Source organism: Geotrypetes seraphini, chromosome 5 (genome assembly GCF_902459505.1).
Source record: "Geotrypetes seraphini chromosome 5, aGeoSer1.1, whole genome shotgun sequence".
Classification (NCBI taxonomy): Eukaryota; Metazoa; Chordata; class Amphibia; order Gymnophiona; family Dermophiidae; genus Geotrypetes; species Geotrypetes seraphini.
Window position 1 is genome coordinate 113,476,165 of NC_047088.1, and position 25,368 is coordinate 113,501,532.

At 44.8% G+C, this 25,368-nt stretch overlaps 1 protein-coding gene across 1 annotated transcript in view; it reads left to right on the forward strand.

Annotated features, from left to right (window-relative positions):
- Positions 1 to 25,368, forward strand: part of COL18A1 (collagen type XVIII alpha 1 chain) — a 585,697-nt gene that overhangs the window by 433,365 nt on the left and 126,964 nt on the right. Inside the window, exons 17-20 of the mRNA XM_033945055.1 lie at positions 3,745 to 3,771; positions 9,681 to 9,734; positions 20,745 to 20,771; positions 21,165 to 21,218. Coding sequence (XP_033800946.1) covers positions 3,745 to 3,771; positions 9,681 to 9,734; positions 20,745 to 20,771; positions 21,165 to 21,218 — 162 coding nt within the window. The remainder of the gene's footprint in view (positions 1 to 3,744; positions 3,772 to 9,680; positions 9,735 to 20,744; positions 20,772 to 21,164; positions 21,219 to 25,368) is intronic.

The following is a 25,368-nucleotide window of genomic DNA, read 5'->3' on the forward strand; positions in this document are numbered from 1 at the left end:
ACAAGGCCATGCAAACCCTGGAAAACTGGCGCCGCTGCTCCTGCAAGGCGGGGGAATAGTCCTGAAACAAACGGACTGAAGCCCCCTCGTAGGTGAGTGTGTTCCGCTTCTGCTGATAATGGCGCATAAGTTCAGCTTTATGGGAAGAGTTAAGAACTTTAAAAATAGTTACCCGAGCACAGGTATGATCCTCAGCCCGCCGGCCTAGGCGGTGAGCTCGCTCCAGCCGTATGGGCCCCATCCCAGCAGGGAGTGGCAACTCCACCTGAAGCCAGGACTCCAAGGTGGTCAACAGTCGAGAATCCGAAACTGCCTCAGGCAGACCGATCAGACGCAAATTAACGCGTCTCGAGCGGTTCTCCAAGTCCTCGAGTTTGTCCTCCTGGCGCCGAAGCTGCGCTTTGAGAGAGGCAAGGTCCACTGCAGAGGCTGAGTGGGCATCCTCCACGTGGGTGACAAGGGTCTCCAACTCCCCGGTACGTCGGGTGGTTTCTGGTGGGATTCAAATGAGGTAAGCTGGGCAGAGAGCTGTTCGAATCGGGCATCCAAAGCCCTCACCACCGAGGCGGACAACGCCTCGATGTGAGCCGCCGACAAGGGGAGCGTGGAACCCGCCTTAGCTGCCTTCGCCATCTTCGATTCAGCCCGCGAGGCTCTCACCTCTCGATCTTTCACAGCGCGGCTCGATTTGCTACTCATGGCAGGGCTGCTAGACTGTAGGTACCGCTCCATGCATCATACGATTCAAAAATACTGTTGCAAATGTGGATTCAGAAGGCAGGCAGGGTGCGAAGGGCCCCAGGGCCCCGGAGCTCGAGCAAAGCACGTCTTGCTCGGCTCAACACATCACGTGACTCTTAATTTATTTTAAGTTTGCTTATTTTAAAAGAAAAGAAAAAAAGAGGAATATTTTTTCCTCTCTTTTTTCCTCAGGGGTTTTGGCTGCCGAAACCTTCATTTTTCCTCAGCCATCAATTTGGCTGACACGGTCTTTCCATCCATTTTTCAAGCTGATAATGTGCTAAAAAAAAATATGAAGTGTTGTAGGTGCCCAAGGCAAACGATTCCCAACAGTTGGTGCTTCAAGTCCCTTTGCCTAGAACACCCGGTGGAACTTGTGCCCGGTGTACTACCCTGCTGAAAGGTTTGATAATCATCCGGAAACTTCAACAAAAAAGATTGTTCAGGACTGGCATGGGCATCGATCAGAAACCTTCATTATCGAAGACATCAACACCGACGTCGGGAGACATCGCGCCATCTGGTAAGCCAGTTCAGAGGCCACCAGCTTCCCTATTGGTATCATAGGTCACTTTGCATCGAGACAGATTCAGAACAAATGCTAGGAAGTTCTTCACTCAGAGGGTGGTGGACACCTGGAATTCACTTCCAGAAGAGGTGGTAGAGCAGAGTATGATTTTGGGTTTCAAAATGGGATTGGACGAGTTCCTGAAGGAAAAGGGGATTGAAGGGTACAATTAGAGGGTTACTATACAGTACAAAATGTTTTGGAGCATTAGATCACTTACAGGTCATTGACCTGGGGGCCGCCGCGGGAGCGGGCTGATGGGCATGATGGACCTGTGGTCTGTCTCGGCAGAGGCGATGCTTATGTTCTTATGAGTCTCTTGATGCCGACCAAGCAGCAACAACCACCTTCCGGCTTGTCTCAACCTCGAGGTGTGCATCCTCATTGAGGCCACCCTCTTTGGGGCAAGCTGTGGCGCTAATGTTACTGGCAGATAAGCCAGAGGTAGCAATGCTTTCCTTCTGGGTGTAGCTTGAAGCGCTGTTCTGAAGGGATTTGGGTGATGCATGTAAACTGCTTACCCCAGTGTCGACGCCCTTGGTACCGGTCAAATCTAAGTACATGGCTACCAGGTCCTATGGTACCTCAGCTGGTTTCTCTGGAGTGACATCAACGTTCCACTGTCACCACCGGTCCAGTTCTTCATTGACAATCCAATGAGCATTGTTCCTTCTTGCATGCTTCGAAGAGAAATAATTGCTCTCTCACATTCTTTGAAGAGAACAACAGCTTTGCATCATACTTTTTCTACTCTTTGGAGCGGTACCGGTCTTGACGTAAGCATCCATGTTCTCGACACATTTCTTTGCCGAGGCCTTCATATCTCTTGGGCTTACGGTCTGATTCAATTGTGGACTTCTCTGACTCTACAACAAAATCTCCACTAAAGTGTCGACCAACAGCTAAATCTTCTACTGAAAGTCTTTTTCTCACTATATTTATTAGGCAGTTGTGGAAAGAGCTACCACTCAAGCTAGAAGCTTATTCTACAGTCTACAGTGCTGAATACTCGGAGGACTTAGATTATGATCAATCTCCTAAAATAATTTTTCCACTGTTCCTCTTTCTCAACCTCTTCCTCAACCAGCTCAGCTCCAACTGTATTATTCCCACATAACCACATCTGGATTCTAAAGGTCATTCGAGAGGGATACTCTTCATAAGAACTAAGAAACGCCCCTTTCCTTTACAGGAGCTCCCAGAAACTTTGACTTTATTTATAAATACCAGTCACTAGTGGTAGAGTTGACTTAAAAATGAAAAAAGTCTACTCCATCGAGACTCTATACCTCAGTGCCACCAGTGTGTGAAAGGCACACTATGGGCACCTTTGGATGTTCCTTGTATCAGTACTCCATGTTGGCGATCAGAGTGCCAAATCACAATTTCTATATCTCCTGCTATGTGAAGCATCTTGTTCTGAAATTGCCTTCTTGTGATGGATACTTCCTTCTCAATGTCTACAGGAATCTCATCATAGGAGGACTATATGCTCAGAAAAATGTTTGGATTTCTGCATCTCCCGGATTGCAGAAAGGGATTGAACACCTGGAGTATGGAATCCTATAGGGATTAGAAAAACAAAAAAGACTGTGGATAAGATGTTCTGAGAATGATTTATTTCTCTTCTCAATAAAATCTTAAAAATACAAATGTAATAGTCCACAATAAAATCATAAAAATACATGAAAAGACCGACAATGTTCTGTGGATTGCTGGGTCTTCTTTGTTCTTTTGTTGTGCTGCATCCTACAGGGACTAACAGAAAGAAGATTATCAAAGGTAAAAACCTAATCTTCCATTAGGAAAGATATCCTAATAGACAATATCTAGGGTTGATGCATCTTCATATAGCTACAAAATGTCATATTGTCATACCTCATGCCTGTATATGGTCAGTGGAATACTGCATGATTATATGTGGTTATTTCCGTACTTACATGCAGCAAATGGCATACTTCACACACACCAGACACTGGTCAGTGTACCACACATCTCCATATAGCTGTTGCTGTTCTACATGTTGCTATATTATACCCAGCTGCATGTAAGTACGGAAATAACCACATATAATCATGCAGTATTCCACTGACCATATACAGGCATGAGGTATGACAATATGACATTTTGTAGCTATATGAAGATGCACTGAAGCCCATAACTATTTATAACTAGTATTATGCTATATGACCACATAAACATTTCAACTGCAACACATAGTTATGCATAGTTGTGCTACATGGCACTGAATCCAGCTTTGTAACATGGTAGCACTAGTTGTAACTGCTCTTTAAATAACAAAAGCTAAATATTTTCTGGAATCCAGGGTACAGCATGAATGGATCAGTAGAAGAAATTATGTAATGTTAAGATTTTTTAATTTTTTTCTGATTAGAATCAATTATGGCTCATGCATTCCTATATTTTTCCTGTAGGGTAAACAAGGAGAAGCTGGTTTTCCGGTGAGTACTTGTCTCTGGTGCTAATCTTCTGAAATTCACAGGCAGCAGTAGCAGAACTTATCAGATTCTGAGGTGTGCTCTTTTCATCTCTAATTTTGTGATTGAATCAAATTGGGTGATTGCTGTGTTGATAAACAGAACCTGTTGGCCATATAAGCAAATGATATTGTCTAGAGGCACTGAGGAAGAACATGAAGAGGTGTTGAGTGAGGATCTGCTAAAGGGAAGAAAACCTCCATTGAAATTTCTTACCTGCTAACATTCAGACGTGTGAAAAGATAAACTTGGGCTTCAGTTGGTTATATTATTCTTTCTGGTATCTGAAGAGAAAAAGAAAAAAAAATCCAACATACAGTCAAACCTCAGTTTGCGAGTGTTCTGCAAGACGAACAATCCTGTGCCTGAATACTGTATCAATCTGTTTATGCTTCTCCAAGAGCTAGATTCACAAAGGACACGGATCGGATCCATGCAAACGAGGGCGATCTGAATCACGGCCCCATCCGACTGTCGGGATCGCTCTCTAGCATGTGAAAGCTTAAGAGCAGCAACCTTTTTTGAAAAGAATCACAACTGCTCTTGTACCTAACCATCCTGCATTTGTTTGCTACAGCAGGCTTTTGAATGCTCAAGTGACCCAGGCAAAACAGAGAGATGGAGAGAAGCATTAAATAAGGGGAAAGCTAGAAAGTCTGTGTGAGGATGTATTTTGCAAATATTTTTCAAATACGCACAGCGTGGGAATACTCTAGCCCTTAAGGATCATTTGCACAGGATATCTGTATGAGAGAGAAGGGAAGGTACTGCGGAGTCAGAGTCAGGGAGAGAAAGAGCTCAAGAGACAGACAGAAGGGAGAGACAGAATGAGAGAGAGAGAGAGATGAGTCAAATCCAGAAGCATCAGGTTTAATGCTTTATTCAGGCTCCAGTTATTCCAAGATTTTAGAGTAGCTTAATTAAATTCAAACAATCATAAAGAAGCACATTAACTACTACTGACCAGAGAACTAATCATTAGTAGGCGCTGTTGTTATTTCATTCTCAAGGCGTTTCATTGAGAGAAAACTTATCAAATGAGAAGGGTCTACAAATACATATTTCAAAGAACGGTATCCAACGACACATTTACATGGATGTTTTAAAAAGAAAAAACCCCCAATTTGAGTCACTCCTGGTTTCAAGTTTAAGAATTCTCTTCTTCTTTTTTGAGTCTCTGTGGAGACATCAGAAAACATTTGAATATGGAGACCCAGGAAATCCTTAGATCTGTTCTTGAAATAAAGATTTAGGATCTAGTCCTTGTCTGGAGCCAGAGCCACAGTCAGCAAAAAAGTGACTGGTGTAGCCACTTCTCTGTCCGATTGTTCCAATATAGCTGAAATATCCAATGGATGTTCCTGAGATTCCCCAACTTTTTCTTTTTGAAGATTTTGAGATTTAACAGGAAGGTAATAAGCCCTTGTAAGGGGAGGTAGAGAATTTTCAGGTATCTTAAGAATCTCCATAAAATATCGTTTTATCATATCTCGAGGGGAAATTGATAGAATCTTAGGAAAATTTATAATCCGCAAGTTTTTAGCCCGACTATTGTTCTCCAGAGCTTCCAATTTCCTCCTTATAATTAAATTGTCTTTAACCAGTTGGTCTTGGTTATGTTTAACAGTTATTAACTCTTTGGTTTCCTGTTTTAACAAAGATAAATCTTGTTTTAAAGAGTTAATTTCTTTTTTCTGTACTTTCATTTTGAATTGATTTTTCAATTCGATTTGATTTTCCTTCCCAATTAGGTGTTGTTGTTTTTTTTAAACATCCTGGTGGGTTTATATTATAGCTCTTCACCCATTTATAGACTCTTTACCACCTTTGCCCTCTCCTATCCACACTGGTGCTGTGGTATAAACAAACAAAAAAGACTTTCCTCTCTCTGTTAAATCCTAGCTCATGTTCGCAGTCTAACACCAGCTCTGGCAGAATACACATTTCAAATCTGACATAGGGCTAGATTCACTAACCTGCCTTTCCGTGCCTCACCCACAGCAGGCTGACCAATTCACGAAGGGAGAATATTTAAATGGGGGTGATCGTAGGTACACCCTCTAACGCTACTGAGCGATCCCGATGCATGCACAGACCATCTCTTTGCCTGTTGATGGTCTGCGCGTGCTCTTTCTGCGCAAGGAAGACACTTTTGCAGGCAGGGAGGGAGGCAGAGAGGGGGGGTCAATCAGCCAGAACATGTGAATCCTACAAGGCCTTAATCCATCCCGACTCTCCTGCTCTGTGCCGCCTTCCCTGCAGTGGGAGCCCACAGGTTTAAAGCGGGGCTGCAATGCGGCGTGTTCTGGAACATGCCTTAGTGCAGTCCCGCTTTAAACTCGCAGGCTTACACTGCAGGGAAGGCGGCAGAGATCCAAAATTGGAGCGGCAGCGGGAAGTTGAGATTGTGAGCTGAGTTTAGCAATGGCATTTTGGAACCGAGCAGGGCTGGAAGATCGGGGCAGAGAGCATGGCTGGAAGATCGAGGCAGAGTGCAGGGCAGCAATGGAGCAGGAGAGTCGGCAGGGACATGTGCGACTGGTCCCCAGCAGTCACTTCTTCTGTTGATTGGCTAGCCCAGTAGTTGTCCCAGATTTGTTTAGTGAATCGCGTCCCTGCCTACTTTGCATGTCATTTCCCCTCATTTGCATGCACAGATTGGAATTGGATCGGCACAGAGGTTAGTAAATCGGGTCGTAAACCGATTGGTACACGATCGGTTTACTTAGTGAATCTAGCCCATAGTGTAATCGCAAAACAATAAAATAAAATAATTTTTCCTACCTTTGTTGTCTGGTGATTTCATGAGTCTCTGGTTGCACTTCCTTCTGACTGTGCATCCTTTCTTTCTTTCTTACAATTGTCTCTTTCTATTCCCTCCCTTCTTTCTTTCTTATCTTTCCCTCCCTCCCTCCCTTTCTTTCCTTCCTTCCTTCCCTTCCTTCCTTTCTTTCTTACAATTGTCCCTTTCTATTCCCTCTCTCCTCTCTATGTCCCAAGTTAATGCACCCTTCCTTGTTTTGTTGATGTAAGTTGTTCATTGACCAGATATTATTAATTGATTACTATAGTAACCCATTTTGCAAATAAGCGGTTGACATTTTAGCCTGGTCTTGAAAAATGGAGTTGAACCAATGAAACCTTGAACCATGCAGAACCACACTCCTGCAGCTAAGTCATTTTTAAGACACAGGGTACTTTCAATGTGTTGTGAATCTTGACACCTATTGTGCAGCCAATACTATTGTAACTCAGCATGCTGCCTTAGACAGATTTAGATTTCCTCCTCCCTCCCTGCCGCGCTGAAGCTTGCCTTCCTCCCTCCCTGCCGTGCCGAAGCCTGCCTGCCTTCCTCCCTCCCTGCCATGCCAAAGCCTGCCTACCTGCCATCGATTCCTCCTCCTCTCCCCCCCCCCCCGGTCCACCGCTCACCACAACTCCAGGAAGGTAAGGGCCAGTGTGCAGGATTGCACACTGCCAGCCCACAAGCCCTCCCCCGATGTCAGTTCTGTCGTTGGAGAGAAGATCCGGGCCAGCCAAGCAGTAATTGCCTAGCCCAGACCTTCTCTCTGATGTCAGAACTGACATCGAGGAAGGGTTTGTAGTCCAGCGGCATTTAATCGCTACACGCTGGCTCTTACCTTCCTGGAGTTGCGGCGGCGAGCAGGTGGGGAGCAACAGCAGCAGTGAGTGGGTAGCAGCAGCAGTGGGGGGGCGGTCTGCGGTCAGTCCATGTACCCCCAACGAGCAGTGAGAAACCCTGGGTCATCGAATCAGCAAGGCTGATATTTAAAAAACAAAACAAAAAAAACCCAAATCAATTCAAATCAAGTCACCTAAAGTGAATCAGTGAATTGATTCGAATCGGAAATCGGGCAGCACTAGTAATGAGTTATATTAGCATCTTTTGCAAGCAAGTGCTTTTGCTTAAGCCTTGAAGCAAGAAGTTCTACTTTTTCTTTTGAAAGATTTAGATCACAAATAAGATCATTGAGCTCAGCTTGTGTAAAGGTCTCTGGTTCTGAATCTTCATCATTCACATCAGGATCAAATAATTCTGGATTGTGACTAGCTGCTGCATCATCATCACATTCCTCATCATGTTCCACAGAAGCAAGTCCATCTTGTGGAGGTACAGGGACAGGCAGTGAATCATCATGAGGAACAGGCCTAATAGCAGAATCCAAAGTAGGATATATAATTTTGTGTTTAGCTTTAGCTGAGAATCCACTTGTGTTCACAAGGCAAAAGTAGCAATCTTTAATATGGTCTCACAGTTCCCTCATTACCATTGGGATTGCAAATGACATTTGCTGGCTTTTGTCGATTGAGCCAGTCATGAAGTCCATTGGAACAACTGGTACGGATGATATATGGAGCTCAAGACTTATCTTGGTCACCCAGTGGACAGCCAAAGTGCAATTTGTATACGGTAATTGAGCAACATTGTGCTTTCTTCGTGAATGAACCACAGACATAACAGAAACTATCTGGATGATTTGTACAATGGGCTAGATTCACTAGCCCTCTGATCCGTGTGCGATCCGTTTCCGTTTGCATACAAGCCGACGAATTCACTAAAGGCCTGCATGCAAATGGAGACGATGTTGTCACACCCCCACCCACAGCATGGATCGCTAGAGAACGATCTTGGAGCATGTGTAAACCCTGTCACTGTTCAGGGCTTCTGACAGCTTTAAAAATTTTTTTTATTTAAATCAGGTAGATATTTTGCGTGTGGTTGAAATAAAAAAAAAGCGCACACCTGAATTGCTGCCTCCCCCCCTCACCCCGTGCCAAGGCCCCGCCAGCACAAGGCAGGAGGGAAGCCAACTCCCTCCTGCCATCTTAAATGCCACCTGGCAGGGTCCGGCCTGGCCCACCTCCCTCCCTGTAGTAGGCTGTCCAGGCCCAGCCCACCCCCCTCCCCGTACCTTTAGAATTGTTGGGAGCAGGAGGGGTGCCCAGTCCCTGTTCCTGAGGCCTCCCATGATCGTCTTCTGGAGCAGGAGGAAGCTTCTGCCGCTCCGCCCCGATACTGGCCTTAGGCTATGCCACTATGCATCATCTGATGCACGGGGAGGGGCCTAAGGCACTGATTGGCTGAGGCACCTCAGGCTCCTCCATTGGGAGGGGCTTGTGGCGCCTCAGCCAATCAGGGAATTCCTTAGTAAGGAGTCTAAGGAAGTCCCTGATTGGCTATTTTTGGCCAAACAGGGACTTCTTAGACTCCTTCCTAAGGAAGTCCCTGATTGGCTGAGGCACTACAGGTCCCTCCCAGTGGAGGAGCCCAAGGCGCCTCAGACAGTCAATGCCATAGGCCCCTCCCCTTGCATCAGATGATGCATCAGGGTTACATAAGGATTGGTCTCATCTGAGTCTAAGATGTAAATTTCATTATCTTAATAGGAAGAATTATTTTATATTGCTGATTGTACAGCTATGAGATATGCTTCATAAGAAAGTTGTTCTGGGTACATTTATTAACTTGATAAAGAAGTGAGGCATGCTGAAGGGATAGTGTTTTAGTGGAAGGAACCTTCAGTAGTACTGTACATTACAGTAAGTATTTTTAGTAGAGGGGGGCCTACAGGAGTGTGCCACAGGAGTAAGATGCCTTGTAAAAAGTTGGGGAGCAGAAAGACGTACAGTAAGGATGTCTTGTTGAACTTGCCACAACATGAGGGTCTGCTGCAGTATGTCACACTGAAAAGGTTGGCAGTGAGACTATTATGGAGAGCAAACCTGCAGGGGCTGTAGTAGGGTATCTGAACCAGCTATTGTTTTGAAGCTTTCATTCCCTATTCCTAGTGAGTAGTACTGTATGTGATTTGATGTATGTGGGAAATACTTATGCTTTCTTTATTCTTTAGGGCCCAAGAGGACCCAAAGGAGACCTCGGGTTCCCAGGGCATCCAGGAGAAAAGGTACTGTCTAGTTTGCATTTAGAAACTGAATCTTTTCTGATACTTTTACTGCTCCTCTCACCTGCTGTGGAGTAGGCATATCATTATTCATACATTATAAATTCTACTGATATTTCACTTTAGCTGCTGAAAATCAGTAAATATTGCATGTATTTCAAAGGAATATGCAAGGATTAGCACAAAGTACTCTTGGAGTTCAGTATTACTGTATTTGGAATGCTCTTTGATATTAGAGAATACTGATTCTTTCATCAGCGCAGCAGAAAAGCAACAGATGTTATTTAATGGCAGCAAACATCAGATCACTTGCTTGAGGTAGAAGAATGAGCATGTGCAATATTATTTGATCTGAAAAGTGATTACTACTAATACTAATAATCAGAGAAAAATTCTAGATAACAGTACAATACTTAATAATAAGTTATGAGTTGGTGTGCAAAACCAAGAGGCAGGAGACAAAGTAGGTAACTGTTAGTGTGCATTAAATGGAGATGCCAGTAAGTGATAAAGTGCATCATCCTTCCACTATTTAAAGCGTTTTATTTAAATAAGAGGTTCCGTTTTTTGCATCAGTCCTCATAAAGCAATATCCAATTGCAAGGAGATGTACAAAACTATTCAGAGTTGTCAAAACGCATGTGAAAAATTGCAGGAAGACCATAGGAAATTGGAAGACTGGGCATCCAAATGGCAGATGAAATTTAATGTGGACAAATGCAAAGTGATGCACATATGGAAGAATAATCCAAATCAGTGGTTCTTAAATCTTTTCCTGGGGGACCCCCAGCCAGTTGGGTTTTCAAGATTTTCCTAATGAATATGCATGAGGCAGATTTGCATCCCTATCACCTCTATTATATGCAATTACTTTAACCCTTTGAAAAGAATTCTTCTGTTTGACCTTCAAATCAGGACGTCACAGCATCCTTGATGCCTTCATCACTTGAAGATCCACTGTCCATGGAGAGATTTCTTCAAAACTCAGATCAGGAAATAATCCAAGAGAGCCAGATCAAGACTGTAGAGTGGCTTGTCAGCTGCTGAAACCCACATTCTCAGATGGTAGCCTGTGATTGTTGTGACATGTGTACCGGCATATTTTTGTGGAAAAGCAGCACACCTGCTGTAAGTTTTCCTCATCTTTTCTCCTTGATTGACTCCCACAAAGCGATCATTGTGTTGTGTAACTCTCCCTGCTTATGGTTGTCTTGTCCGGCATGAACTCCAGAAGTAAAAGTCCTTCATCATCCCAGAAGACAGTTGCCATGACTTTGCCTGCAGATTTTTCTGTCTTGGGGTCTTTTGGGGTGGGGAATGACTTGTGCTTCCACTGAATTGACTCCATTTTGGACTCAGAATCTCTGTGATAGACCCAAGTCTTATCTCCAGTCACCATATGATGAAAAAAATTCACTTGGTCTTCACGGAGCATCTCCAAGTTCTCTTGACAGCACTGGAGCCTCGTGGCTTTCTGACATGATGTCAGCATTCTTGGAACCCATTTTTCACTAACCTTGGACATGCCCAACTTTTCATGAATTATTTTCCAAACTGTACCTGCTGAGATGTCCATTTCTTCAGCTATTCAGGAAATCTTAATTCATCTGTCTGACAAAATTAAATCCTCAAATTTCTTGCACATTTCTGTGGAAATTGCTTCCACAGGTCATCCAGTGTGAGAGTCATCTTCAGTTGGATTCTCTAGCCCGGTTAATTATTTCTGTCTTTCATTCCTCCCCTTGCATCCAGGCTATTCTTCTCTCGCTTACCCATCTCATGTTGCCTCTCTTTTCACCATTTCCACCTTCACTCAACCCCTTCAGAAACCCATCCTGTTCCTCCCATACTCTCCTCAATATCCTTCATCCATTTCCCTTTTCATTCTCTTTCCAGTCTTCCAGGTCATTTGATATTATATATCAACTTTTTCCCACACTTCATCCCCTTTCTCTTATCCTCCATTTCAAACCATCACTCATTTCCCAACCCATCAATACACCCCCACTAATACCAACCAATTGCCAGGCCTTGCTATCCCTTTGAAATTCCCTATCCATCTCTCCTAGCCATTATTTCCTGCTCTGTTCCCCTAAACTCTCCCACTCAATCACCAAGTCCCAGTCATTATCTGCTCTGTTGCTAAACACCCCTTCCAAGATCCTCTTCTCTTCTGGTCCTCCACCTCAATAATATACATCTTATGGTCTTTTGAGGGTTTCTAGTACATTTGGCATTTCTTCTCTCTCCCTGGCCACCATAATTCCCTCTGCATCTCTATCTGTCCTGACTAGCACTTTCCTTCTGTGTATCTGTCCCTCATCCCTGCCCTCTCTATGTTCAGCTACTTCCCTCTGGGTCCCCATCCGTTCCCCTTTGTAGAGTATTAGCCCTCTTTCCCTGTCCCTCCTCTTGTCCAGCATATCCCTCTCTTTTCTTTAATCTGCACCCCCTCCTCCAATCCAAGGGACTTCATCCTTCCCTCTCTCTCCCCACAGTCCAGCATATTTCTATCTATCCCTTCCTCCATCTTTAGGTCTAGCATCTCTCCCACTCTTTTTGTTCTCCCCTCTTTCTGGGCCCTCTTTCCCTCTGATTCACCCTACCCCCATTCTGCATTTATTTGTCAGTATGCCCCCCTCCTTCTGTGGCTTTAACACATCTCTCCCTCTCTTCTGCATCCCCTTATCTGATCTCTCTTTTTTCCACTCTACCTCCTGATCCAGTATCTCTTTTCATTCCCACCTCCTCCATTTCTCTTCTCCCCACCTGCAGATATGGCATCTTCCTCTTTACTTCCTCCAACACCACACCCCACCCTCAATCCTACAGCACAGTCCAGTATTGATTTATTGGAATTTATTATGAAAAGATTCACCCAAGCTAGTGTATAGCAGGTGTCTCTCTTCCCTTTCTCCTCCCTCTGGTAGTCCTCAAACAAGAGAAAGTTGTATTGGAGGAGACAGGATGTGATAGAGGGAGTGCTTTTAGGGCCAGCCTGTAGCAGCCTTTGTTCTTCCCTGTCACCACCGGTGACCCATGGAAACGTTTGAGGATGGCCAGGGGAAGATAAAAGGGAAGAAAGAGAACAGTCCGCGAGCACTTTCTTCAGCACAGTGAGGGGGAAGGGAAGCCAATTCGTCCCCCCTCACTGCACCAGGACATCGGTTTCGATCATTGGAGGGAAGCTCCGTCCCTTTCAGCACCAGAACTTCTTTGCTTCCTCTCCAGCCCTTTAAAGTCCATAAGTTCTTTCTTCAGCACAGTGAGGGGAAAGGGAGACCAATTCGTTCCCCCTCACTGCACCAGAACATTGGTGTCAATCTTTGGCGGGAAGCCCCACCCCCTTCAGCACTGGAGCTTCTCTGCTTTCTCCCCAGCCTTTTAAAGGGCTGCCTGGGTCGTGGTGCTGACAGATGCCACCAGCCTTTGGGCTGGGGAGTAGTGCTGCCCGATTCAGGAAAAAAATTTTGATTCGATTCAGCCTATTGATTCAATTTTCCTGCCCAATTGGGTGTTTTTTTCAAACATCCTGGTGGGTTTATTTTATAGCCTCTTCACCCCCTTTGCCCTCTCCTACCCACACTGGCACTGTGGTGTAAACAAACAAAAAAGACTTTTCCTCTCTCTGTTAAATCCTAGCTCACGTTCGCGGTCTAACACCAGCTCTGGCAGGATACACATTTCAAATCTGACACATTGTAATCATAAAACAGAAAATAAAATTATTTTTTCTGCCTTTTGTTGTCTGGTCATTATTCAAATCACAGCAGCCTGCTAGGATCATTACAGCACTGGCGATCCTCTGCAGGATGTTCTACTTGGGCTGTCTCCCTCTCCCTCCCTCCCCCCCCCCCCCCCAAAAAAAAAAAAATGACTTCTGGTTTAGCTACTGATTTGCAGTGCTAACATTTCATAGATAAAGTCAGTGCAGCTAAAATCTAGATATCTCATTATACAAAGGCAACAAATGGCAACACTTCAGCAATCTGGTAAATTCTTCCTCACAAATTCTTTCTGACTCAGCTCATCTGAAACACACACAAAAGAGCTCCACCTCAGAAACATGTCATGTTACAATTCATCTACAGGCCAGTACACTTTTAGACCTGAGCTTCTAAACAGAACAAATAAACAATGTGGTGCATTGAAGATACATTTTGATCCATGTGAACCAATGGTTGTGATGAAACAAAAGATGTTGCCAAATGTTGAGCCAATAGATAAACTACCCATTCATGACTAATGAGAATTTTGCCTTTGGATAAAAATTGCTGTTCTTGTATAGTAGCTCGAGGCTTTGTTTCTTCTTTTTTGTTTTCCAAATTATGGAAAATAATACATCTCTCTCCCCTTAGAACTGTGGCAAAGCTAGAGATTATTGCCCCCGCCCTTCCCTACTCCTATGACCAGGCCTAAGTGCCTCTTCTAGGTTCCCTTTTGCCATGATTAATCTTGCTCTAGTCTTATTCCAAAAGACAATAGCAGTATACGCAAAGTGAAAGTGGAATGGTGCAAGTTTTAAAAGGAGTGAAGGAATATTACTTGTATAAGGTCACATCCACATGCCCCTGAGATTTGGAGAGGGGTTCTAAAGGTTTCCCTCCACCATCCTCTGACAACTCATGTGCAGGAAAGAAAGAATAGTAACGCTCAGATTCCTGGGGGTGCTGGGCTTCTAGGATCTCTTGTGGATTCAAGTATAATGTGACTGAGATCACTGAAAGGATGCTAATGCACTTTTTAGCCAAACCTAGAGGTTGGATGAAGACAGGAGCATAGCACTTCCCGACTGACCCTCCTCCCTTGCCCCCTAAAGCAGGAGTGGCAGTGGACGGCCAGCAAGAGGCAGTGCTGCTGCTCCTGCTTTAGGAGACCTGAAGACATAGGGAGGAGCATTAGGCCCCAAATCGGTCAGGCTGATTTAAAAAAAATAATAATGAATCGATTCACCCTACGTGAATCGGTGAATTGATTCCCATTGGAAATCAGGCAGCACTACTGGGGAGTCTTCTGCACTCAGCACTCCCTCATTGGTTTTCTACTTCTGATGTACTTTAAAAAATTGTTATGAGTTTTTGCCTCTTTTGCAAGTTTCTCTTCATAGTACTTACCCTGGTAAGCTCTTTTCCAGTAGATAGGTGAGTTATTCTAGACTCCCACCCTGTCATTTCTGTGCCTGACTACTTCTCAGTTTGTTTCATGCATCTCCAAGTTGTAACTTGGATGCCAGTCAGCCCTTGGGGGCTGGGGTGTATGTTCCTCTTTTCAGCAGGAGTAGTTTCTGAGCTCCCTTGAAGTTTTTGCCAGCTGTTTGTAGCTGATATTCTCATGTTACTCCTTTGAGCAGTACTAGAAATAAGAGCCTTACTCTAATGAGAGGGGTCAAAATGACTTGAAACTCCAAAAACTAGACCTGCTCTCTTCTCTATTCTCCAGACACCTGAAGGGTTTCGGGGTAACTGAGCCCCTTGTACCAAATGTTTGGTTGGAAATTATAAACAGTGTTACATCAGTAAGTGGGAACTCGTGTGGAAGGTTTTATCCGAGTTCACCAGGGTTCAACACCACCAAATGCACCAACGTGCTTGGCAGATATTACCCACTCACATCATTTTAAAACACTCTGTGGGCTAATCTAAAAATCTATAATTCATAGTGCAAAAGTTTTTTTTTAAACTGCTTTTTTTTCTTTTTCTCTTTAGACTATAAATGAATGCAAAAATTGTTATCATTTTTACTGATGTAATACTGTTTATAATTTCCAACCAAACATTTGGTACAAGGGGCTCAGTTAGCCCGAAACCCTTCAGGTGTCTGGAGAATAGAGAAGAGAGCAGGTCTGGTTTTTGGAACTTCTTTGAGTTATTTATGACCTTGATTGTTATGGGTGTCTCTACTTCATGTTGGTTTGGTGGCCCTTGGTACTTTGGGTACTAACTAACTGTAGGTGAAGCTAAGGAGCTCAGTGGAGTACAGAAGAAGCACAGATAAAAATCTGAACTGGATTCCTTCTGCAGATGGCATGCGGCCATGGGGACACTACTCACTTGTCTAAAATGCCGAATACCTCTCTGCCACCCTGACAAACACCTACGCAGTGCACTGGTGCACGCTTAATCATATGGCAGGAGGGATGCCTGGTACCTCCTGCCATCGGTCCCGCAGCCGCTGATGAAGATCCATGCGGTGCGGGCTTAAACATATGGCAGGAGGGATGCCATAAGTTGCGGGCGGTTGACAGGAGCCCTGACAGCAGTGACAGGAGGCTGCTTCTTCTGTCACTACTATCAGGGCTCTCACCAACTTAATCGCTTACAGAGCAATTGAGTCAGGGAGTTTGCATGCAAATAATTTGCATGCAAAGAAGATAGTGAATTAATCGCTGTTTTAAAATTGGCCAGGAATCGGCCAACAGTGATTGAATCGTTATCTTTTAGTGAATCTGGGTCATAATCTCTTTTTCAGAGAGAATGATAAACACATGCATAAACCGATCTGCACTCTCAGCAGCTATATTTTGTGCTCAGAAAATTTTATTTAAGGCATCCACATTGTGCAACCTTGTAACCTATTCACTTTTTATACTCAAAAAGAATTTTTATAGTGAGACAGTAGATTTTTTTATATAATTGAATTTTTTTAATAGAGCTGTATCTTTGGAAGTGCATCAAGCCGGTCTTTTACCATCGCTTGCACTAGAATCGTCATTGATCCGCTGTAATCAGCTCTCGTTGATATAGATATATCAAAAAATGGTATTGGCACCCAGAGTTGTATGCTCATATTTCTGTGTGCGTGCTGGAATTCTGTCTCATGGCTTTACAGTTTTTGCAGTACAGATACTTAATGCACAGAATAGCATCCTATAGCACTAATGTATGTATGTGTAACTCTTTGAGTGCTAATAAAAATTTCACATCACAACAATATTGTGTTACATTTGTCAACAGTACAGAACTATACTTTTGATCCCAGAACAGCTCCTCTCAGCTCCTGATCTGTCCTTTTTAGTTTTGAACTAACCCATTAGGGAAGGCAGAAAAGGCTGTGGGTTTTGTATACACACAATAAAGAAAAGAAGCAGGTACATACTGTAAACCCTCACCAATACTGACCACAGCAACTTAACCTTTGAGTCCTCAGACTTTGTGTTAAAGCCTCAACATTAGGGAATCTTGTGCTCAGCCTTTGGGTCTTATGCACACTTAAGAACATAAGAACATAAGAAGTTGCCCCGCTGAGGCAGACCAGAGGTCCATCTCGCCCAGCGGTCCGCTCGCGCGGCGGCCCATCAGGCCCACTGCCTGAGCAGTGGTCCCTGACTAGCTCTATAACCTATCTCTACTCCTATTCCTGTAACTTACCTCTACTCCTATCCCTACAACCCATATCTACACCTATCTACACCCATACCTCTACTCCAATCCCTACAACCCATATCTACACCTATCTATACCCCTCAATCCCTTTGTCCTCTAGGAACCTATCCAAACCTTCTTTGAAGCCCTGTACAGTGCTCCTGTCTACCACGGCCTCTGGAAGCACATTCCACGTATCCACCACCCTCTGGGTGAAAAAGAACTTCCTAGCGTTTGTTCTAAACCTGTCCCCTTTCAATTTCTCTGAGTGCCCCCTTGTACTTGTGGTTCCCCTTAGTTTGAAAAATCTGTCCCTGTCTACTTTCTCTGTGCCTTTCAGGATCTTGAAGGTTTCTATCATGTCTCCCCTAAGTCTCCGCTTCTCCAGGGAGAACAGTCCTAACTGTTTCAATCTGTCAGTATATGAGAGATTTTCCATACCCTTTATCAGCTTTGTTGCTCTTCTCTGGACTCCCTCAAGTACTGCCATGTCCTTCTTGAGGTACGGCGACCAGTACTGGACACAGTATTCCAGATGCGGCCGCACCATTGCACGATATAGTGGCAGGATGACTTCCTTCGACCTGGTCGTGATACCCTTTTTAATGATACCCAACATTTTGTTTGCTTTCCTTGAGGCTGTGGCGCACTGCGCCGACGCCTTCAGTGTTGTGTCTACCATCACTCCCAAGTCTCTTTCCAGGTTACTTACCCCTAGTAGTGCTCCCCCCATCTTGTAGCTGAACATCGGGTTCTTTTTCCCCACATGCATGACCTTGCATTTCCCTATGTTGAAGCTCATTTTCCACTTTTTGGCCCACTCTTCCAGTGTCGTTAGATCCTTTTGGAGATCTTCGCAGTCTTCCATGGTATTAACCCTGCTGTATAGTTTGGTGTCATCCGCAAATTTAATGACCTCACATTTTGTTCCCGCCTCTAGGTCGTTTATGTAGATATTGAACAGGAGCGGTCCCAGCACTGACCCCTGCGGTACTCCGCTTGTGACCCATTTCCAGTCTGAGTAATGTCCCTTTATTCCAACCCTCTGCTTCCTGTCTGCCAGCCAGTTTTTGATCCATCGGTGGACCTCCCCTTGCACCCCGTGGTTCCATATCTTCTTAAGCAGTCTTTCGTGTGGTACCTTGTCGAAGGCTTTCTGGAAGTCTAGGTAAATGATGTCTATAGATTCCCCTTTATCTATCTGGCTGTTTACCCCCTCAAAGAAGTACAATAAGTTTGTAAGGCATGACCTAGCCTTACATAAGCCATGCTGACTCGACTCTAGCTGCCCATTGTTTTCAATGTGTTCACAGATGTTATCCTTAACCAGCGTTTCCATCATCTTTCCCGGGACCGAGGTCAAGCTCACCGGCCTGTAGTTTCCTGGGTCACCCCTTGAATCCTTCTTGAAGATGGGCGTGACATTTGCTATTTTCCAGTCCTCCGGGATCTCTCCAGTTTTTAAGGATAGGTTGCATATTTGTCGAAGTGGCTCTGCTATTTCGTTCCTTAGTTCCTTGAGTACCCTTGGATGAATGCCATCTGGACCCGGCGATTTGTCACTCTTTAGCCTGTCTATCTGCCTGAGGACATCCTCTTGGCTTACCTCTAATTTGACCAGCTTAACATATTGGTCTCCATTTACGATCTCCTCAGGTTGGTTGTGTCTTCTCTCGTGAAGACTGACGTGAAGAACTCATTTAACTTGTCCGCTATCTCTTTTTCATCTTTTACCACTCCCTTTCTGTCTCCATCATCTAAGGGTCCCACTTCCTCCCTTGCCGGTTGCTTCCCCTTAACGTACCTGAAGAATGATTTGAAGTTTTTTGCTTCCCCCGCCAGTCTCTCTTCGTATTCTCTTTTTGCTTTTCTAACCACTCGGTGACACTCCCTTTGGTGTTCTTTGTGCTCCTTTTGGTTTTCCTTTGTTCCGTCTCTTTTCCATTTGTTGAACGATGTTTTCTTGTCACTTATCGCCTTCTTCACTGCATTTGTTATCCACACTGGGTTTTTAGTTCTATTTTTTTTGCACCCTTTCCTGAACTTGGGGACGCACAGGTTTTGTGCTTCGTGCACAGTGTCCTTGAGTAGGTTCCAGGCTTTTTCTACGGACTGCAGTTTCCTTACATTGCCGTTGAGTTTCTTTCCCACCATTTTCCTCATGGCATCATAATTCCCTTTTTTGAAGTTGAGTGCCGTCGTTGTGGTTCTTTTCACCTTTGATGTTCCAATTTCTAGCCTGCACTGGATCGTGTTGTGATCGCTGTTTCCTAGGGGGGCTAATACCGCCACCTCCTTTGCGGGTCCCCCTAGTCCGTTGAAGATTAGGTCAAGAGTGGCATCTCCCCGTGTTGGAGCCGTGACCAGCTGTTCCATGAAACAGTCCCTCGTGACCTCCAGGAATTTGGTCTCCCTCGTGCAGTTTGAGTGCCCAATATTCCAGTCTATCCTGGGGTAGTTGAAGTCCCCCATCACCACCACACTTCCGCTTTTGCATACCTGCCTCAGTTCAGCCTCCAGGTCTCTAAATCTGTGTTGAATAGCTAATACCTTTATTACCATGGAATTTAAAATAAACTGTGCACTGATTTCTACCTGTTTTAACATAGGAAACCCATAAGAGCACACAAAATTATGAATAATAGCAGTGTTAATCTTTATGTGCAAGGCCTACCAGCATACTTTATTGTATCGGTCCCAAAGGCATCGGAAGACCAGAAATAGATGGTTATCATGGGTTCTTTTTTGCTGCTTTATGTAGTTTCCAATGTATGTTGCAATTTTCCATTCAATAGTTCCACCCAAGCTGAATGTCTTTGAAGATTTTTGAAGCAGTGGCTCATTTCTTTAACTAAATTCCCCTGACGCAGCATGGTCGCGAAACAGGGCCTGTTCGGAATTTCTTGACAATCTCCAGTGCTATATCGATTAACTGAAACAGCACCAAGTGAATTTGTTTAATGCGCTGCAGTGATCTTGCCCACACCAGAGGACAAAAAGATACCTTTAAAGATAAGTGTGGGGTCTTGATGTAAAAAATTGTTGGAAATATGTTTTTTTGTAAGAATAATTTAGAACGGAGTTTTTCTTTAGACCAAGGATGTGTTTCCTGTGACAATTTTATAATTGCCACAGAAGTTCCCTGAGTTTTTCTCTTGGAACACTGAGGTCTTTTCTCCATATACCTGCCTAATTGAAGTCTCTGGAAAGGGATATATTATATAAATGTCTGTTTAGTGGCTTTATGCAATTTTCCATTCAACATATTCACGGAAAGAACAGTTATAAAGTTTGAAAATAAGACCAAGTTGCATTAAAAAAAAAAAAAAAAAAAAAAGCCATAGAGATAGGAGGCTGAATGATTTGACATTGTGGACTATTTCAAAGCTTATAGTCACAAGAGATGATAAGGTCATGCAACTAGATGGTGGGATACAGAGAAAGATAACAATAAAAACTGCCTTGGTTAAGAAGTTATACCTTGGAAATGTTGATATTTTATGGCTGAGAGGAGGAGCATATAGTCTTATCATTGTGGATAGGAAAAATTGGGCAGATTAAATGTCAATTGGTTTCTTTCTGCCATTGTCTACTGTTTTATATATTGAGCGATTAATATAAAACTGTTTTTGTTTTTTTCTGTTGTTTATAGGGTGAGCAAGGCATGGCAGGACCAGAGGTAAGTTATGTAAATGGTTTGATTTTATGGGATGTAATTATTATTACCAACTACCCCCTGCCCCCCTCAGATTTTATGTTCTGAACCTCTGAATTTTTAGATGCTGAGCTAGCCTCTATTGCTGGTGTGATTGGCCCCTGTTGGCAGCAGTGGAGGACTAGGTGTAAAGACCAAGGCTATAGCGCATAGGATGAGGGATAATCTTTCACTCCTTGCGTAATACAACAGTATATAGACTGAGGGGGGCTCTATCTCTCCTTAGCTCAATAGCACAGATTAAAGAAACCCTTCCTGACAATGACATTGAAGGAAAATATCCTAGAGTGCTACCATGCAGATATTCTGGCGTATGGCAGTACAGTGGCATTAATTTATGCTTATGTTCTATTTTAGGCTCCACCTGGACAGCGAGGACAGAAAGGAGAAATTGGATTTCCTGGTAGACCTGTAAGAATTATTCTCTCTACTTCAAATTTGTTTGTATATTTCCAGGGTTTGACCTTTCAATCCTCTCTCCACTTTTCTATCATACCCTGCTTCTTCCAATTGTTTCCTCTGCCTTTTCTATTGATGTAACCATCAAAGGCTTAATTCTTAGGTAAAATGTAAGTGGAGCAGTGGAGTCGGGGAAGGGGGCAAGCTGAACAGGAGCAACAGGAAAAGAGCAGCTGGAATAGGGATCAAAGTGATTATGCTGTGCTCCACTCCAGGCTTAACCCCTTTACTCATCTTCCCTGCAGATTTCCTGGAAGGAATGAGCTGGAGTACATAAGAACATAAGAAGTGCCTCTGCTGGGTCAGACCAGAGATCCATCGTGCCCAGCAGTACGCTTGCGCGGCGGCCCAACAGGTCCAGGACCTGTGTAGTAGTCCTCTATCTATACCCCTCTATCCCCTTTTCCTACAGAAAATTATCCAATTCCTTCTTAAACCCTAATACCATACTCTGTCCTATCATGCCTTCTGGAAGCTCATTCCAGATGTCCACCACCCGCTGGGTGAAGAAAAACTTCCTAGCATTGGTTTTGAATCTGTCCCCTTTCAGCTTTTCCGAATGCCCTCTCATTCTTGTAGTTTTTGAAAATTTGAAGAATCTGTCCCTCTCCACTTTCTCTATGCCCTTCATGATCTTGTAAGTCTCTATCGTATCCCCTCTAATTCTCCTCTTCTCCAGGTAAAAGAGCCCCAGTTTCTCCAATCTCTCAGTGTATGAAAGGTTTTCCATACCCTTTATCAAATGTGTCGCTCTCCTCTGAACCCTCTCGAGTATCGCCATATCCTTCTTAAGGTACGGCGACCAGTATTGGACACAGTACTCCAGATGCGGACGCACCATCGCCCGATACAACGGCAGGATAACTTCTTTTGTTCTGGTTGTAATACCCTTCTTGATTATACCCAGCATTCTATTCACTCTCTTAGCGGCCGCTGCGCACTGTGCTCCTCTGGGTTCTGAAGAGAAGTGACCAGAACTGTGCCCCAGATCATTCTCCCAGAAATTAAGCCAAGAAGCTACTTCTGGCATGCATGCTTAATCCATGATCCTTATTTTGACCATTACTATATCATAACATAAGCGATAAGGTTCTTCATTCTATTTAATACATATTTCTGATAGCTTACATTAAGATTATGTAGTTGGAAAGCAAGTCATTTATAAATTGAGGGGGGGAACAGATTTTAAGCACAAGGTCAAAAAAGACTTGGAAATCCAGGTAACTGAAAAACTATATTTTTTAATTAAATTTTCTATATCATTCTCCCAGGGGAGCTCAAAATGGTTTACATGAATTTATTCAGGTACCCAAGCATTTTTGCCTGCTTGCCTTGGTGAGCTCTCAATCTACCTGGGGCAATGGGGGGATTAAGTGACTTGCCCAGGGTCACAAGGAGCAGTGTGGTTTTGAACCCATAACCTCAGGGTGCTGAGGCTTTAGCTTTAACCACTGTGCCATACTCTCCCCCCTAAGGAGTAAAGAATCTTGACATTATTGGCTTGCCTGAAAAGAGTGATAAGCATCTGGAAATGGAGATAATGTATTACTGAATTGTCTACATAACTCAATTATGTTCCTAAATACAGTAAACCTGTTGGAAAATGCAATCTGATCAAGCTAAATTTATGCTTGTAAATTTAGGCGATAAGTGGATGGAAACTAGGGCAGATTTAGAATAGAGAAAGTTAGATCCTTAGCACTATTTTTGCGTTGGGCTTATAAATCTGAGCAAATGAATGACAGGCCTAAATTTATATGCTTAATTTTTAAGCGCCTAGATAAAGATGAATTTTCAGCTAAAAACTGTGGCTACTAAGTTTGGCTGAAAAATAGGCACCTAAATTTGTGACCTATCTTGAAAGCATGAATTGAGAAATTCAGCTTTTAGTGAATATCAGGTCCATAATGTATATGTAAGTGAACCACACAGATTGATATGATAAGAAGATTGAAAAAGTGTATGTAAAAACTCTTTACACTGATAAAAATCATTTTCAGTGCAATTGGTGTGTCATTCTGGACAAGCAGGTTATCTCCTCAAGGCTGTGATCATATGCAGAGAGAATTCACTCTGGATTTTTTCTGTGATCCTCCTACGTCACTGAGAGCTCTACTGCCACCTGCAGTTTTTCCCTTCTGCACACGAGCCTGAAAAGTGTTTTCTGTTCAGTATTTTTTTTTTTTAATTATATTCGGTGTATAGATGCCTCAGTTATATTCAGTGTTTAGCTTTCCAGTTTTAGTATTGCTCTGCCTGCATAGTGAAAAAGCAGACTGCGGTCTGCAGCTGACAAGCGGATCCCTGCTGGTACCTGTTAGCCAGCCTGCACATGTATTTTTGGAACTAGGGGCCGTTCCTGCTTCCTCCCTCACCTACTGTTTAGCAGGCATTTGAGTTCAGGCTGTAAGGTGCTCAGTGGTTTCTCATAGGGTGCCGGCTGCATTTTTATGCCTCCCCCTTTTTATAGCACATCCGTCAGTCCATGGGGGTGGAGGTATGGTCAGACGCCATGTCTGGCTAGCAGCCTGAAGATAAACATTAAAGAAATGGACACAGCATAAGGCAGTGGTTTCTTCTTATTCCAGCTACTGAACAGAGCTAAGGCAGGCTGTAGCACATTGCCAGCATAGGGAAGCAGGAAGCAGAGGAGACAGGCAGCGTTGGTGCCGGGCACCGAAGCAAGCAGGAGGAGGAAGACAGTAGGCTCGGGGTAGCGGCGAGAGTTCGCTCCGCCCCCCCCAAGCGTCACAGGCAGCGCCGGACTCCCCCTTGAAAAGGGGGAGGAGCCAGCGCGGCACACGCGGGACCGAAGAGAGAGGAGAGAAGGGAAGCAGGAAGCAGAGGAGACAGGCAGCGTTGGTGCCGGGCACCGAAGCAAGCAGGAGGAGGAAGACAGTAGGCTCGGGGTAGCGGCGAGAGTTCGCTCCGCCCCCCCCAAGCGTCACAGGCAGCGCCGGACTCCCCCTTGAAAAGGGGGAGGAGCCAGCGCGGCACACGCGGGACCGAAGAGAGAGGAGAGAAGGGAAGCAGGAAGCAGAGGAGACAGGCAGCGTTGGTGCCGGGCACCGAAGCAAGCAGGAGGAGGAAGACAGTAGGCTCGGGGTAGCGGCGAGAGTTCGCTCCGCCCCCCCCAAGCGTCACAGGCAGCGCCGGACTCCCCCTTGAAAAGGGGGAGGAGCCAGCGCGGCACACGCGGGACCGAAGAGAGAGGAGAGAAGGGAAGCAGGAAGCAGAGGAGACAGGCAGCGTTGGTGCCGGGCACCGAAGCAAGCAGGAGGAGGAAGACAGTAGGCTCGGGGTAGCGGCGAGAGTTCGCTCCGCCCCCCCCAAGCGTCACAGGCAGCGCCGGACTCCCCCTTGAAAAGGGGGAGGAGCCAGCGCGGCACACGCGGGACCGAAGAGAGAGGAGAGAAGGGAAGCAGGAAGCAGAGGAGACAGGCAGCGTTGGTGCCGGGCACCGAAGCAAGCAGGAGGAGGAAGACAGTAGGCTCGGGGTAGCGGCGAGAGTTCGCTCCGCCCCCCCCAAGCGTCACAGGCAGCGCCGGACTCCCCCTTGAAAAGGGGAGGAGCCAACGGCGCCCAGCCGTTCGGCGCGCGGCGAAGGCGTGCGGTAAAGGCGCTCGCCTTAGCGAGAGCGCCTTTGCGAAGGGCCTTGCAAGGGACGAGCGCTACTCTCAAGAACACCAGAGGAGAACAGACCGGTAAGGAACCGACAACCACAGAAGGTAAGGAAGAGACAGACACAAAAGAAACCAACCCGCACATACAATCAAGGTGAGGTAGAGCAGAGACAGCACACACGAGAGAGACAACAAGGCAAGCAACACAAGGAAGCAGCAGGCAAGGGACACAAGCACACAAAGGCACAGGCACTGTAACACAAACAGACTCACTCAAATAGGAAGCTTGCAGTCAGGAAGTCAGAAGGTAAGGGGGAGGTAGGATCAGTAGGAAAAAGAGCAGCAGTAGGTCACAACAAATCACTCAGACAACCCACGAGTGAAGCACGAAATGGAAGCCCAAGGAAGTCAGAAGATGAGCTTTCCTGTCTTCTGCATCGACTGCAATATGTATGACTACCTCCCTTCGGGGATCCAGG